General features: G+C 37.4%; 1 protein-coding gene across 1 annotated transcript in view; it reads right to left on the reverse strand.

Moving 5' to 3' along the window:
- Positions 1–14,119, reverse strand: part of ADSS2 (adenylosuccinate synthase 2) — a 43,334-nt gene that overhangs the window by 11,840 nt on the left and 17,375 nt on the right. Inside the window, exons 3-8 of the mRNA XM_068155594.1 lie at positions 11,779–11,847; positions 11,123–11,173; positions 8,877–8,943; positions 4,312–4,419; positions 3,948–4,029; positions 2,904–3,030 (exon numbers count right to left, since the gene is read on the reverse strand). Coding sequence (XP_068011695.1) covers positions 2,904–3,030; positions 3,948–4,029; positions 4,312–4,419; positions 8,877–8,943; positions 11,123–11,173; positions 11,779–11,847 — 504 coding nt within the window. The remainder of the gene's footprint in view (positions 1–2,903; positions 3,031–3,947; positions 4,030–4,311; positions 4,420–8,876; positions 8,944–11,122; positions 11,174–11,778; positions 11,848–14,119) is intronic.

Genomic DNA, 14,119 nt, shown 5'->3' on the forward strand with positions numbered 1-14,119 from the left:
CTGAAAAATAAAACACATAGTAAATGTACTTTGTGGTCAAGAATATATTCCGTTACCTCTAAGCTTTCTATATACATTGTCTGACCATTCTTCACTGAAGTAAGGTAGAAATCTTACCAGAGACAAAAGTTAACTACATAACATTTCTGAATGATTGTTCAAGTGAAAAATGGGAACAAGCCAGCACAAAGCCATGCCTTGCTGTCTCACATAAAATATAATCACAGGGAGACTCTTAAGAAACTGGTGTTAAAAGGGCAGAAAATACAAGTTCACCATTTTACCTTTTGAGAGAAAAACAAACTCTACAAACTGATCAACACGTGATAAGGATGAGAAACAGCAAAGACATGTAGAATTCTAGAAAGAAAATTTTGCTGACATAATCAAAGGGAAAAAATATTTTTGCAATTAAAAAGAAAAAAAAAAGACTACTTGTGGAATACAGCCTAGTTCATTAATGGTGAAAGTTTTTCTCACGTTAAATAGTCAGCTCTCATTTTAAAAGCAGCCTTGACAACAGAGATTAAAAAAAATCAAAAGTGTAAACTTAAGGATTTTGAGATGTTTAACTTTTTTTTTTTTTTAATAGTAATGGGAGATATATCAGGGCATGTCAGTCCTTACTTGATTTGAAATGTGAACAAATGCTTCAGCCACACAGTAATTACATATAAGCAAGAAACTTCTACCTTATGCTTCAGAAATCTTTTTTCTTTTAATTTAAGAGTCAGAGATGGGTAACAGAACAGTCAAGACAAAAGGAACTGAAAGCAATACAGACAACTTCAAAAAAATCATAATCCTTTAGTCTCTTCAGTGAGGTTTGGCAGACTAGCTTCAGATACCTCTAGCTTCTTTTGGTTAACTCCTATCTCTCAAGAGAGGCAAAGGCTTACATGTGATATGCAAGATCTGTTTTCCAGCATTAATATTTGTCCTTCTTTGGACACAGTAATTGAGTTTTTTTTTACTGACAGGTAAATATAATGAGACAGTCCTTACTCCTTTTCAGCTCCCACCATACTCTATTGACATTGGTTTATCCTCTTTCAGTATTTAAAAAGACCACAGACCCACCAACATCTACATCCCCCCCCTCCAAACACATGTACATGTGAGCTTCTTTATGTGCCCCAGAAAAGTGGGATGGACTGCAAGACTAGAGACTTACCATCTTTGCTGCCAACAGACACACATTCATAAAACCCACTTCAGTACTGAGATTTCCATGCAACAAGGCACAGAAAATGGCTTCATTCATCATACTCAGTAATAAAATACGGCACTGTCAAATCTTTGGGCTAAAACTTGTCTCTGTTATAAACTCAAGTGTCAAATCCAGAGGGTACCTACCATGGGAGAGCGGATAATCTCTCCATGTGTGGATTTCATAGCACAGACAGGAGAAAAATCTAAATGACCCATCCAGCTTTGTATGTTCTATAGACAGACCTGATGAGTTTCAGAGTATTTGCATTTCCCCTACTTAGATGAAAACTAAAATCCTTCCTACTTACAAAAAGCAACCTCCCATACAGTTTTCTGCAAATATCTGTTTTGCATTAAACCTTTCCCCTTGTGTAGTGGTTTGAACCACATAATATTCCCCACTGTCAGAATCATGAATTTATGATTATGGCATCTATGGCTCTACTGCATTACGGCCCTGGAAAGGAGAGCCTCAGGCTCTCTCACGTTTCCAATCCTTCAGCTGGTGGCTGCATTTTTGCTTCTTATGGGATTTGGACTGGTATTCCTTTCCCTTCTGCTCTCTAGATATACTGATGTAACCAGGAATCTTTGTAGCAGAGGAGTAAAATATTCTGTTTAAATCAACTGAAAACTCCCCCTCTGCCTTTTTTTAGCCCTCCCTTTCTTATGTCCTGGTAAGGAGAGAGGGGAGAGAGGAGATAGAAGGAGTTGGGGAGTTTAGCCCCACCATTACACCATGACATGTACATTTGATTATTTTCTTTTTATTTTCTTCTTGTCCTTATTAAAAAAGGAAGTTTCTTCCAACATTCAGATTTTTCATGGAAAAATTTCATGCTTACACTTACAGTCTCAGACATACCTTTCATTAAGTAAAGAGGCTTTCAAACTCAGTATGTTTGGAACTGCCCAATATCAGAACTCCTATGAGTTTACAAGAGGGCTTTACAGGCTTTCATTTCAAACTTAAGCTTCTTTCTCAAATGAAAATGGTGTTGTGACAAGGCTAGTGAGACCAAAGAAAATGTGACAAAATGCAGGAGCCAATCATACACAAAGGTATACTAATGTACCCATCTTTGAAATATAACAACAGACGTAATAAATCTAAAAAAAAGAAGCTTGTGATTTTATTAATAAAATTAGAGTGTTTTAAGGAAAATGCACCGTTTGTAATTTCAGATTGGGATAATCTTATCACTCTCACCTCATTAGCCGCCCAGATTACCAGTATCTTTCTTTACATCATGAAACAGTGGAAAAAATGGTGTTATGTAAAAGGTTTAAAAAAAATGCAAACTCTTTCTTGAAAAGTCAACATGTATTTTGCATATATACTTTCCCTCTCAAAGCCCTCAATTTTTCCTATCAAGTGCTCTCCATAAATGCATACAAATGAGTTATTTCATGTGAAATGTACAGACACTGAAGTAATAGCTACACTATTTAAGAAGAGTCACCTGATCTTCACTGTCATCCAAGTAAATACTTTTGGGAAAGTCTAAAGCTTTTTGAAAAGTATTTAGTTAAAACTTCCCTCCTACTTATTCGTTTGTCACAGAGAGTACTATTCTTTCAAAATAAAAAACACTGCCACAAGAACAGGTAAGCACAGACGAGTTTATAGTCAGTGTTCCTCTTTCACAAGGTTAAGTATATAGCAACATCTGTCTCAAGATCATACTTACCAAAATCTATGTCCAACAGAGCTGCATTTGCACCTTCTACTAAGATCTTCTTTGGTGGTCCATGTAAAGCCTCATACATGAAATAAACACCATCCTTTACCATTGGTTTTACTTTTTCCATGTAGCCCTGAGTAATACAAAAAGAGTACTGTATAGTAGAATTTAATTACGATAAAGCCAGCCATCATACAAGTGCTATTGATCCTGCCTAACAATCCTCTTACTCCTTCTGAAAGGGAAAATGAAAAGGAAACAAAGAAATACTCAACACACCTTAATACATGAACAAGGGAAGGAAGAACATTAGATTCAAAATTACACAATAGACATGTATGCATTTCCTGAAAGGAAAGAGGTTAAGTTCCTATAAAATATATGAACAGAAAAGCTGGGTAAAATACCTGAAAATTTCTTTCAAATAAGAACTCAGGTATACTGCAAAAATTGCACTAAAGGAATTAATACTAATGAAAAATCTCACAACTGTCCCAACTGTATGGAAAACATCAAATCATAATTCAGAATTAACCACAAGGCTACTTTGCTAGCAATCAGGTTTCATTAGTTCTGCTGCTATCAACTAATATTTTTTCATGCTGTTACCTTTTTTTTCCCCTCAAGGCTTATAATTTTAATAATAATAATTTTAATAATAATAATTTGCTTCAGTTCTTGCATGTCAGAAAGACACCAAGGAATTAATATTCTCCTTTACAATGAAACATACCCCCCCCAAATACAATCTTGGTGGGTTTTCATTTCCTACTCACCATGTCTGAGCAAATGGAAGTCAAAAATAATTCTTTCCAGACATGTCTTTTTCTTAAAGTTTACAATCTTTCTCCTGGAGCCAAATTTTGCAATGCTGCATAAATTGGAGTCAAAAGTGTCTTTAAGAACACTAGGAGACTCTAAAATAAATAGGTAGCAACTTCTCACATGCTACATTTTAACTGCTCACATGAGTGCCAGTCACCAAGAGATTTACACAACAGTAACTGCACACAGTGATTGTATCATATAAACAGACAGACACAGGCTTACCTTAAGCTTTTGCAATTCTCCTTCAATATCTATCTCTAAGGTAGGATATATCGCTTTGTATTGATTGGCTAGCACTTTGAACCTGAAAAGCAAAAATACTTCACTAAGGTTATTTGTTTTCCTCCTCATGCTCCCACCAAACTTAGATTTTACCGGTTACATATCCATAAGTATTTGGTGTTTTAAACAATGAAATATTTAATGACTATAAATATGTAATTAAAAAAAAAATACAATTATTTTCACATTTTACAGTCATCTTTACTTTAAAAAGTAATATCAACCAGGTGCAACTGTTTACACAGGGTATGACCCAGAAACTGAAGACTCTGCTTACAGCCATGCATTAAAATACAGAAATTACCTCTCAGAAAATTCACCAAAATCAGAAACAAGATCACACATCCTGAGTCCACTTCGAGCTGCTTTTGAAGAATATACTGGACCGATTCCTTTTTTTGTAGTTCCCAAACTTTGAAAAGATAATAACAATGGTTATTCTTTATATAAAACTAAGCTGATTTTTCTTTAAAGCTAATACATCCCTAGCATAAAATGAAATGCTGACAATTGCAAGCATTTAGAACCTTGTTTTAAGCATTTAAAACATGAGATAATTTTAGCATGCAACTTCAGTTTCAGAATGTCACTGTTCATGAACATACTCAACTTCCACATACTTCTGAGTTTAAATCAGTAACTTTGCATATTTTAGTGAACTTGTACATATTTATTTGTACCCATTCCCAATTTTTCTACCAAGGGAACTGAATGTTGGTAACACCCTCAAGCACTTTCAACTGAAACTAAAAATCTTCCTAAAAGAATTGTCCTGAAGACCTAAAGAAAGTCCTCCATGAAGCAACAGCATGAACAGAATGGACTTCAAGATTCTATGCATCAGTTGGAGCCAGGAAAACAGGAAAGAGTGCTGAGCATAGCTCTGCTCTTGGTTTAAATTTCACTGCTTTCATTTTTTTCCCCTGGGCAGACACACAAAGACTTACTGTCTTCAATTACAAATTCTGCATATGCAGACTACCTTGAAGGTACCATACCAGAACTCAGTTCAAGAGGGATTCCTTTTCAAGTAGAAGATACAGGTCATTACATTGAAGAGTATGAAATTTAAATGTGAGTGAACTGAAATACAGTTCAGAATCAGGACATAATTAATTTTAGTTTAGTCATTAGTACTTTGGAATAGATTCAAAACAATAACCTTGATAAAAACAAAATACTTCCAATTAGACTCAATAGAAGTAAACTCAGGGAACAATACATCTGCCACCAGTTCAAAAAGAAAGACATTCTAATCAACTTTGCATCACACAGTTCTTTAACTACACCAGGACATTGTGGCTTAAATAATTGACTCTAGCCTCTGTTATAATTCACAACCTTCACAACGACATGTTTTAAGGAGAGGGTGGTTTCCATTGATTGTGTCTCATTAAGAGATGTTTCATTGATTTCATACACAAGTTAAGCTGTAAGATGACTGTATCTACAGAAACTAACATAATTGTTTAAGTATAACATACTGCATTATTTACCTTTTCTACAACCTTACTGCAAGGAAAGCTACATGAGCCTTCCTCCAGACTTTTTGAGCTACATTTGAACAGAGAAAAGCATTCAGTAAAAAAAAAAAAAACCCACAACAAAACCCTTACTATTTACAATGGTCAATTTTGGAGTGCTACACACAGAAGAATTTTAGTATCAAATATGCTGTACAGTCAAATCTACAGTTAGACATGTTAGCAGGCTATTTCAATTCCCCAACCTCAAAAAACATGAGATGGTCTTTTGATAATCAGTTTTTGATAGCCTGTTCTTAGCCAACCTGTAGCAGTACCACCTCCACTAACCACTTATAATTTATGAGGAAATAGATAACTTAGTGCTTTCAATCGATTAGTGCTTTTAACAAGCCTGAAAACTCTTTTATTGTTGTGGAATTTCAAGAACTCCACTGAAATAAGAAATACAGTGCTTTCCACAGTGACTTGAGTTTTTTAGATATGAATGTAACTTTGGTTTTCTATGTCGCTTTAACACAGATTAATTGGAGAAAATTGACTATTTCTTCATTGGGCTATCCCTTTCAATCAGTAACACTAACTAATAAAGGGATTCCTTTCAACAAGCAGCAGAGTGAGTGGTTTTAATTGCAAGCATTGTCACATGGTAATTTTAGCTTTCCCTCTATAAACAGACACACTGGCTCAAACAAAATAGGTGTATATTCTTCCACATAAATGCACATACATAAAGTGTCTTGCACATAAATGCACATACATAAAATGCATGTTTACTTCTTGTTTACTTTTCAACTCCTAAAATAATAGGTAATGAGACAGTTGGTACAGCACAGCCAAGTGTGAAAATGACCCACTATAGGAATAATGGACAAGGGATCACTCATTATCAAGCTGTGTGAAGCAAGATATGCCCAAATCAGACACTCTCTTCAAGGTTAATGACATGGATGATACCTTACAGAATATTAGGGGTTGGAAGGGACCTCTGGAGATGGAGTGCAACCACCCTGCCAAAGCAGGACCACACAATCTAGCTCAGATCACACAGGAACATATCCAGACAGGCCTTGAAAGTCTCCAAAGAAGGAGACCCCACAACCTCTCTGGGGAGCCTGTTCCAGTGCTCTGTGACCCTTACAGTAAAGTTCTTCCTCATGTTGAGGTGGAACTTTTTGTGCTGTAGTTTACATCCACTGCCCTTTGTCCTATCATAGGGTGTGGGAAGAGGCTGTCCCTTCTTCCTGACATCCAGCCCTCATACATTTATATACATTTATTAGATGCCCCCTCAGTCTTCTCCAGACTAAAAAGCCCCAGGTCTCTCAGCCTCTCCTCATAAGGCACATGCTCCAGTACCTTAATCAACCTTGTAGTCTTTTGTTGGACTCTCTCAAGTAGATCCCTGTCCCTCTCAAACTGGGGAGCCCAGAACTGGACACAATACTCCTGATGTGGTCTCATTAGGGCAGAGTAGAGGGGGAAGACAAACTTCCTTGATCTGCTGGACACACTCTTCTTAATGCACCTCAGGATACCAGTGGCCTTCTTGGCCGCAAGGGCACATTGCTGATCCATGGATAACTCCCTGGAGGACTCCACTAGTCACAGGTGTCCAGCTGGACTTCCCACCACTGACCACCACTCTTTGGATGCTATTTTGTAACCAGTTCCTAATACATCTCACTGTCTGATCTTCTATCCCACCCTTCCTGAGCTTACTCACAAGGATATTATGGGGGACAGTGTCAAAAGCCTTGCTAAGGTCAAGGTAGACTACATCCACTGGTCTCCCTGCATCTACCCATTCAGTTACAACATCATAGAATGCTATCAGGTTAGTCAAGCATGATTTCCCCTTGGTAAATCCATGCTGACTACTCCTGATAACCTTATTCTCTTCCATGTTGTGGCAGTTTAGGCTGGGTGTCTCCTGATCACAGCTCCAGCGTCCACCCAGTATGTGGACACAGGAAATAACCAATTTCTACCCATAAATCCTGCACCCTATGAATCTGTCTGCAAAGTCATTCTCTTTCTTCCCTCTCTGCTCCCGTGGGAGATGCTTTCCTGTTGGATAAACACTGGGGGAGTATCTCAGGCCTCTTAGGGCTGTTTAGGCCTAATACCAGGGTAAGAAGGGGGGAGCAGTCTCAGACCTGGCCAGCCTGAGACTAGCCTAGTGGGATGATGGGGGGGGAGGGGAAAGGGGGGAGTGTGAAGAAAGACCCCTGGGGATTTTGGGTGCACCTTCAGGTGGGGAGAAGGGAAGCTTGGGACTTTTGGGTGTGGCATAAGGGACTCTGTACACATTGGGATATCTTTATCACGATGCTTTGCAGTTTCTGTAAAATACCAGAGCTGGGCAAAGAGGAACCTAGTGGAGCTCAACAATGGTACATGCAGATCCCTGCATCAGGGGAGGAATAACACCATGCAGGAGTACACATTAGGGGCTGACCGGCTGGAAAGCAGCTCCATGGAAAAGGACCCGAGAGTCCTGGTGGACAAAAAGTTATCCATGGGACAGCAATATGCCCTCATGGCCAAGGCCAATGGCATCGTAGGGTGCACTAATAAGAGTCTGGCTGGCAGATTGAGGGAGGCTTTCTTCCCCCTCTGCCCTAGTGAGACCAATCTGGAGTACTGTGTCCCATTCTGGGCTTCCCAGTTCAAGAGAGAAAGGGAACTACTGGAGAAAGTCCAACAGACCACAAGGATGATTAAGGGACTGGAACATTTGTCTTAAGAAAGGCTGAGAGACCTGGGGCTGTTTAGTCTGTAGAAGACTTGAGAGAGGACCTTACTAATGTCTACCAGTATCAGAAGGATGGGTGTCAAGAAGGCAGCCAGTCTTTTCCAGCGGTGCTCTGTGATAGGATGAGGGGCAATGGATACCAACTGGAACACAGGAAGTTCCACATCAAGATGAGAAAAAAACTTTTTTACTGTGAGAGTGACTGAACACTGGAACAAGATGCCCAGAGAGGTTGTGGAGCCTTCCTCTCTAGAGACTTTCAAAACCCACCTGGGCACGTTCCTTTGTGTCCTGCCCTAGGTGATCCTGCTTTGGCAGGGAGGTTGGACTCAATCTCCAGCAGTCCTTCCAATCCCTACCTTTGTATGATTCTATGACTTACATTCACTTCTAATAATGAAGCATCATGAGACAGCAAATTAGTCCTATCAGACCTTTCAGTTATATGGGAATGACAAAGGGGTTCTTCAGTCCTCAAAAACATGAATGTATTTTTACAGAACCAAATACCTCCAGTAAACAAAACATTAGGGAGCAGGAACCCTTTTAATAAAGCAAATTAAGGACTAGGAATTTCTTCATAAGGCAAAATAGCAAGACACAATCCTTTCATATAAAACTACATACTTCTTTCCTGCTTGTTCTTGCCTCTGTTGTTCTTGGATGCCATCAGCAGCTTGGTGGAAATCAAATACTAAGAAAAATAAGTAGAAATTTGTGTGAAACAAATTACTGTATCAGTAGTGATTTCTTCTAGCCCTGGTTATCAGTGTGGAAAAAAAATACACACACTGAAAATAAAGAAACTAAATGGCAAGAATTTTTTCTCCTCTTTCACAAGTTATATTTTTCACAGGGAAGAGCTCTGAGGTTTTTCAGAGATTTTTTTAAGTGTTTATTTTTCTGTACTATTTGCACAATGTGTACAGATATCCTACAGAATAACTAAGCCATTTCAGCTTTCCAGTGGCCCAAGAGAATGTAATCAACAACAAAGAAAACATGCAGTTTAAAAAAAAAAAATCCTGGAAAATGGGTTGTAGTAAAAAAAAAGTCATACTGCTGAAATTTTAAGGTGGGAACTTATGTAAATATTCACATTCATTCCAAAGATTTCTTAAAGCATTTTATTTTTATATGACAGCATCAATTTAAGTACACTTGGAATTACAAAAGCTCCCACCAACATGTTGTATAAATAGAAGTCCTTCTCAGAAACCCAGATTGTATTTTTTAAAGCATTACATATTATTGACAATTGTGCAAAAGTATTCCTTGTAAAAATTCTCTTGTCTACCGTAAAAAAAAAAGATGATAATCTCACAAATGACAAGACTCATGTCAAATACAAACAGTGGTGCAAGAGTTTTGCAGGCTGACAGAAGCCAGACTATTTTTCGTAGGCAGTACCTGCCAAAAGTTAAACAACTAATATATACATTATTAAAGAGAAAAGACTAAAGACTGAAAACTTGCAAGAAAGACACATTTAAGTACTCTAGTCTCTCAAGAACAAGAGTGGGTTTACTTTGTTTGCCTTATCAGTTTATCTTTGTGTTTATTTCCACATATGCCAAATGGTTTTAAAGCGTTGTATTATCCCCAGCAGCTTGAATCCAATTTTGGTTGATCTTTTGTTACAGACTAATCACTCACAGATCAGATACCTATTTTATCATGGAAACAGATCTCCAGATTGCCATCAAAACTTTTCTAGGAGAAGCATTCTGAAAGTTCATTTATAAGTAGCATGACAGTAAATGACAGTCAATAACTGGTTCTTTTTACTCAGGACCAGTTTAGCTATGAAACCCGTTAATTGCAATTTAATCATTGCTAAACAGTTTTTCTAACAATCTATTAATTTCCAAGTAACTCACCTACAGTGATTTCTGTCCTACAGAAAGGATTTTAGTAATTCAGGAACATTTATTCAACAGTACTTTGGGGTAACTCAGTAGTTACCCCAAAGTAAAAACATTTATTCTGAAATAGGATGTTCACTCGTTAAGCTGTTCCAGATCAGTTAAAAAGAGAAACAAATAAAGCAAACAAAACCAAACAAAAACACAAAGCAAAACCAAAAGCAAACTCTTTTTCCAGTGTTACAAGCTTTTATCTGATAAAAAGTTTCCATCTTCAGAAGCCAATTATCAGAGCAGCAATAACACAATTTCCTACTGCATGCAGTTACATAACTTTTATGTTACAATATCTAGGGATCTAATTTGGGGGATCAGCTTAAGCAATAAAAATGTCCTAGGACTGATACAGAAAGAGCCTCTGAAACTCTGTGTTGGCGGTTTGAACTCTGGCTTAGCCCAGGCTCTGAACTGCAGAGCTGCCTGGAACACATAAGCTGGAGTCAACACTTGACTGAAGAGCTCCCTGCAAGGAAGGCCATTCTCTCCATCCCTATAGAGTCCCTCCCATAAGTCTGCTTTCTGAAATACGTGGCAATTTACTTGGTAGGGAGCCCATTAGTTTGTAAGTCACACCCAGTTGCATGATTTCCTAGCAGAAAAGTTGCTATAAGCAACACTGCTTTTACAACAAAAGGGAAAATGAATCCTCCAGACAATTACTTTCTGAACTGCTTTGCAACTCTAATCTTTGGCTTGGAAAGTGAACCTGCTTTCCTGATTAGGATATGCTTATGGAATTGGATTAAAGAGACTCTAGAATACAAACTTGGGAGGATCTTAAGTGGCCAATGATTTTTTTTCTAAGTGACATACAGAGACGTAAAGCAAAAAAAATTATATAAAGAGATGGCTAAGAATTGTCTCACATCTACTGCCATGGAAACTTCAGAGAAAACAAAGATTAACAAAATAATAAATAAAACCACCAAACCACAAAAAGGAACTTACCAATATGAGCCCTATCAGAAATAATTAGCCTTTTTTCCCAGCCTTCCAGACCTTAAAAAACAAAATGGAATACTTCAAATCATGTTTTGTACAGCATTTTTGTCTTCCCATGTACAAAGAATAAGTATTTTTCATGTCTAGTCTTCAGTCAATCTATTTAAAGATGAAGCAATGACATTCCAGGGGACAAAACAGTAAGATTTCAATCACTACAACTTGGCATCATCTTATAAAGCTGAGAAAGTCAAGAGTATTCTGCAGATTAATTGTAGCTATTCTACTAGTTCCTCAGTTTCAGCAATCAATATCTTACTGGTTTTGAATAATCTAGACCCCTGATTTACCTCACTTATAATAGACTGATGCCCAGCATGGGCACAGACATATTCAAAAACTGAGTGCTTCAAGCAAAGAAAAGTGTCTGCAGATAATTCACATTTAGAACACGTGTTCTTCTGAAACTATACAGATTTCTTGTGTCTGTACTCCCATGAGGGCCTTGGGACTTCTAGTGAGATGCCTGTCAGAAACTAGCAGCCTAAGAGAGCTCTGGAAAAACATATTGTATGTAACCTCTACAGAGGCATTCTCTATCTAAATCTTTTGAGGAGAGCCCCACACACTATTTTAAGACAAGTATCTTAAAATTATCTCACCTGTTCCTTTCTTTAAGTTTTTTTCAGCTTCTTCAAAGAGTCCTGGCAAATGAATTACAACGCCGTTTCCTGAAGACAATCATGACACAAAATGTACACAATTATGCTGACCATGGGCAAAATATTCTAAGTGATCTAAAGACACTTCATATTTTGTATGCACAATATTTAAGTTTTTAAACTTTCAAGACACTGCCATTTTTATTCTTAGAAATTTGAGACTGATTTGCACCTAAAGTATGAGTTTGAATCGCTTTAATAAACTCAACAAATTTTCAATTTAGATCAAGACAAATAGTAAACAGCATCGTGGGACAGTACAGAATGTAACTTCCTCTGCTTCATACCTGAAATTTACATTCCTCTTTGTACTTCAGTTTAATAACCCTACTGATTTTGAAAAGCTTCACACATTTCTATTATCATTATAAACACTAGGATCCTCTCAGGCACTCTTCTGCCTAGATAGAGCTGGGGGTGTCAACAGACTAGCATAAATAACAGGAAAAAGCTCCATCAAAAGCAAGCTTGCTTTCCTACAGGTGCAGCACTGCTCAGAAAAAAGACTACTAGGTTGTACAATTAACCAGTATCACCAAGTGCCTAAGAAAGAGTATTTCCATATAATAAAATTGGATCATCTTAAGGTCATTTAAAACTCAGTAGATCCACAGCTACCAGTATGATGACATCTAGCAAAAGAATGAACGGACCTGTCATTTGAAACTATTTACCTATTACCTAACTTCACATAGATAAAACCATTCTAAACACTAAAATACAAAGTATTTTAAACCTCTTCACTATAACCTTCATGGCATGGTCCTAATCAATCTTAGTAATTTATTATAATACTCTAATTATTTTGCCCTTGGCCCATTCTATGAACCTGTAAGCCCTTTCAGTGGAATCTTACACCAGATTACTTTTTTTTTTCCCCCAAACACAAGACCCACAAAAAAAGTAAGAAGAGTAAACTTCAGAACAGACAAGAAAAAGAGCAGATGCAGACAAGAGGATTTGTAAAAAGCTCTCTCCTGCATCCTGTATTTTTAAAGGATGGTGTCTTTCCTACCCAATATTAAATCTATTAAACAAAACATGGCAAATAGGCATCCTTTTTACTGTTTCAAATCAACAACATTTTAAAGATACATAATACAGTAACACATCAAAAGACAATAGAAATAGCTTCATCTGCCATAACCCTCAAAACTAGAATCAGGTTAATGTCCCAGCCTCACCTTCAGCAGAGAACATCTATATCCATGCCCAATGACTCAGTTTCTGTAGAAATATTACACAGGGGAAGTTGATCCACAACTATCCCACTATCAAGTGAGACCATAACAGCTGAAAAGAGGCAATTAACCAATTCTCATCAAGTAAAGAGTTTATGTTGACTGTTGAGTACACAATCCCTACAAGCTGCACTCAAGAATTTGGCAAGTACTTCTGTGACTCCAGCAGCAGTAGAGCCTCTTTAGTTGCTATGCTCTTTAGCGAACTGTCAATGAACACTTACTCTTTACACATGTACCAAGCTGAGAGACAGGACTAAAGGCTCAAAGCAATGAGATATCCAAGAAGTGGTGACAGGAAGGATGTGGCAAGAGAGTCACGACCGGACAAGTAGACTGTGTAAGGAAACAGGAGTTTTGGGTATCAATAAAGCAGGATGGAAATATTGATAGGTCATAGCCTTTTAGTGACTCAGCCTCATCTGATTTGTGAGGAGATTTTAAGGGCTACACAGCATTAAGTAGGTTGGTCATACAAGCTATCCAAAGGTTAGAAGAAAAAAATAAAAATGAGAAGACAGGAAAAAAAAAAACCAAACACAAAACACAACACAACCAACACCAAAAACAAATGAAAAAAAGCCAAATAAACAAAATATAAAAACCCATGTAGGATTGGAAACAGGATTCTAGTAGAGGGAAGGGATAAGTATACCTGTAGAGACAGGCCAAACAAGCTAAATTCCCTTTCAGGAAGCAAACATCATAGATCCTGACATCACACCCTAAACCTTCTGATATACTCTCCTGAGATATATAGTTGATAGAGGAAAATAAGAGAATGAAGATATGCTAGGCAGCTAGCTGTTTGTGTTGATAGGACAGAGAGAACAAGAATTTCCAAGACAGTAAAATAAACTTATGTAATACTAACTTTGCAACTGAGTTCAGACAATAAATATTAAGAAGACAGTAAACTATTTCAGGCCTTAGGAGAATTTGTGAAAGAAAAATTGTGATCCCGTATGCCCTTAGATGTATTATGTTATACTACTAAGTCAGAGATCTGTAACTACAGGATTATCTGTTTTTTCAGATGC

The sequence above is a fragment of the Melanerpes formicivorus genome, unplaced genomic scaffold, assembly GCF_026170545.1.
Source record: "Melanerpes formicivorus ecotype bairdi unplaced genomic scaffold, bMelFor1.0.p_v2 SCAF_2, whole genome shotgun sequence".
In the NCBI taxonomy this organism is placed as follows: Eukaryota; Metazoa; Chordata; class Aves; order Piciformes; family Picidae; genus Melanerpes; species Melanerpes formicivorus.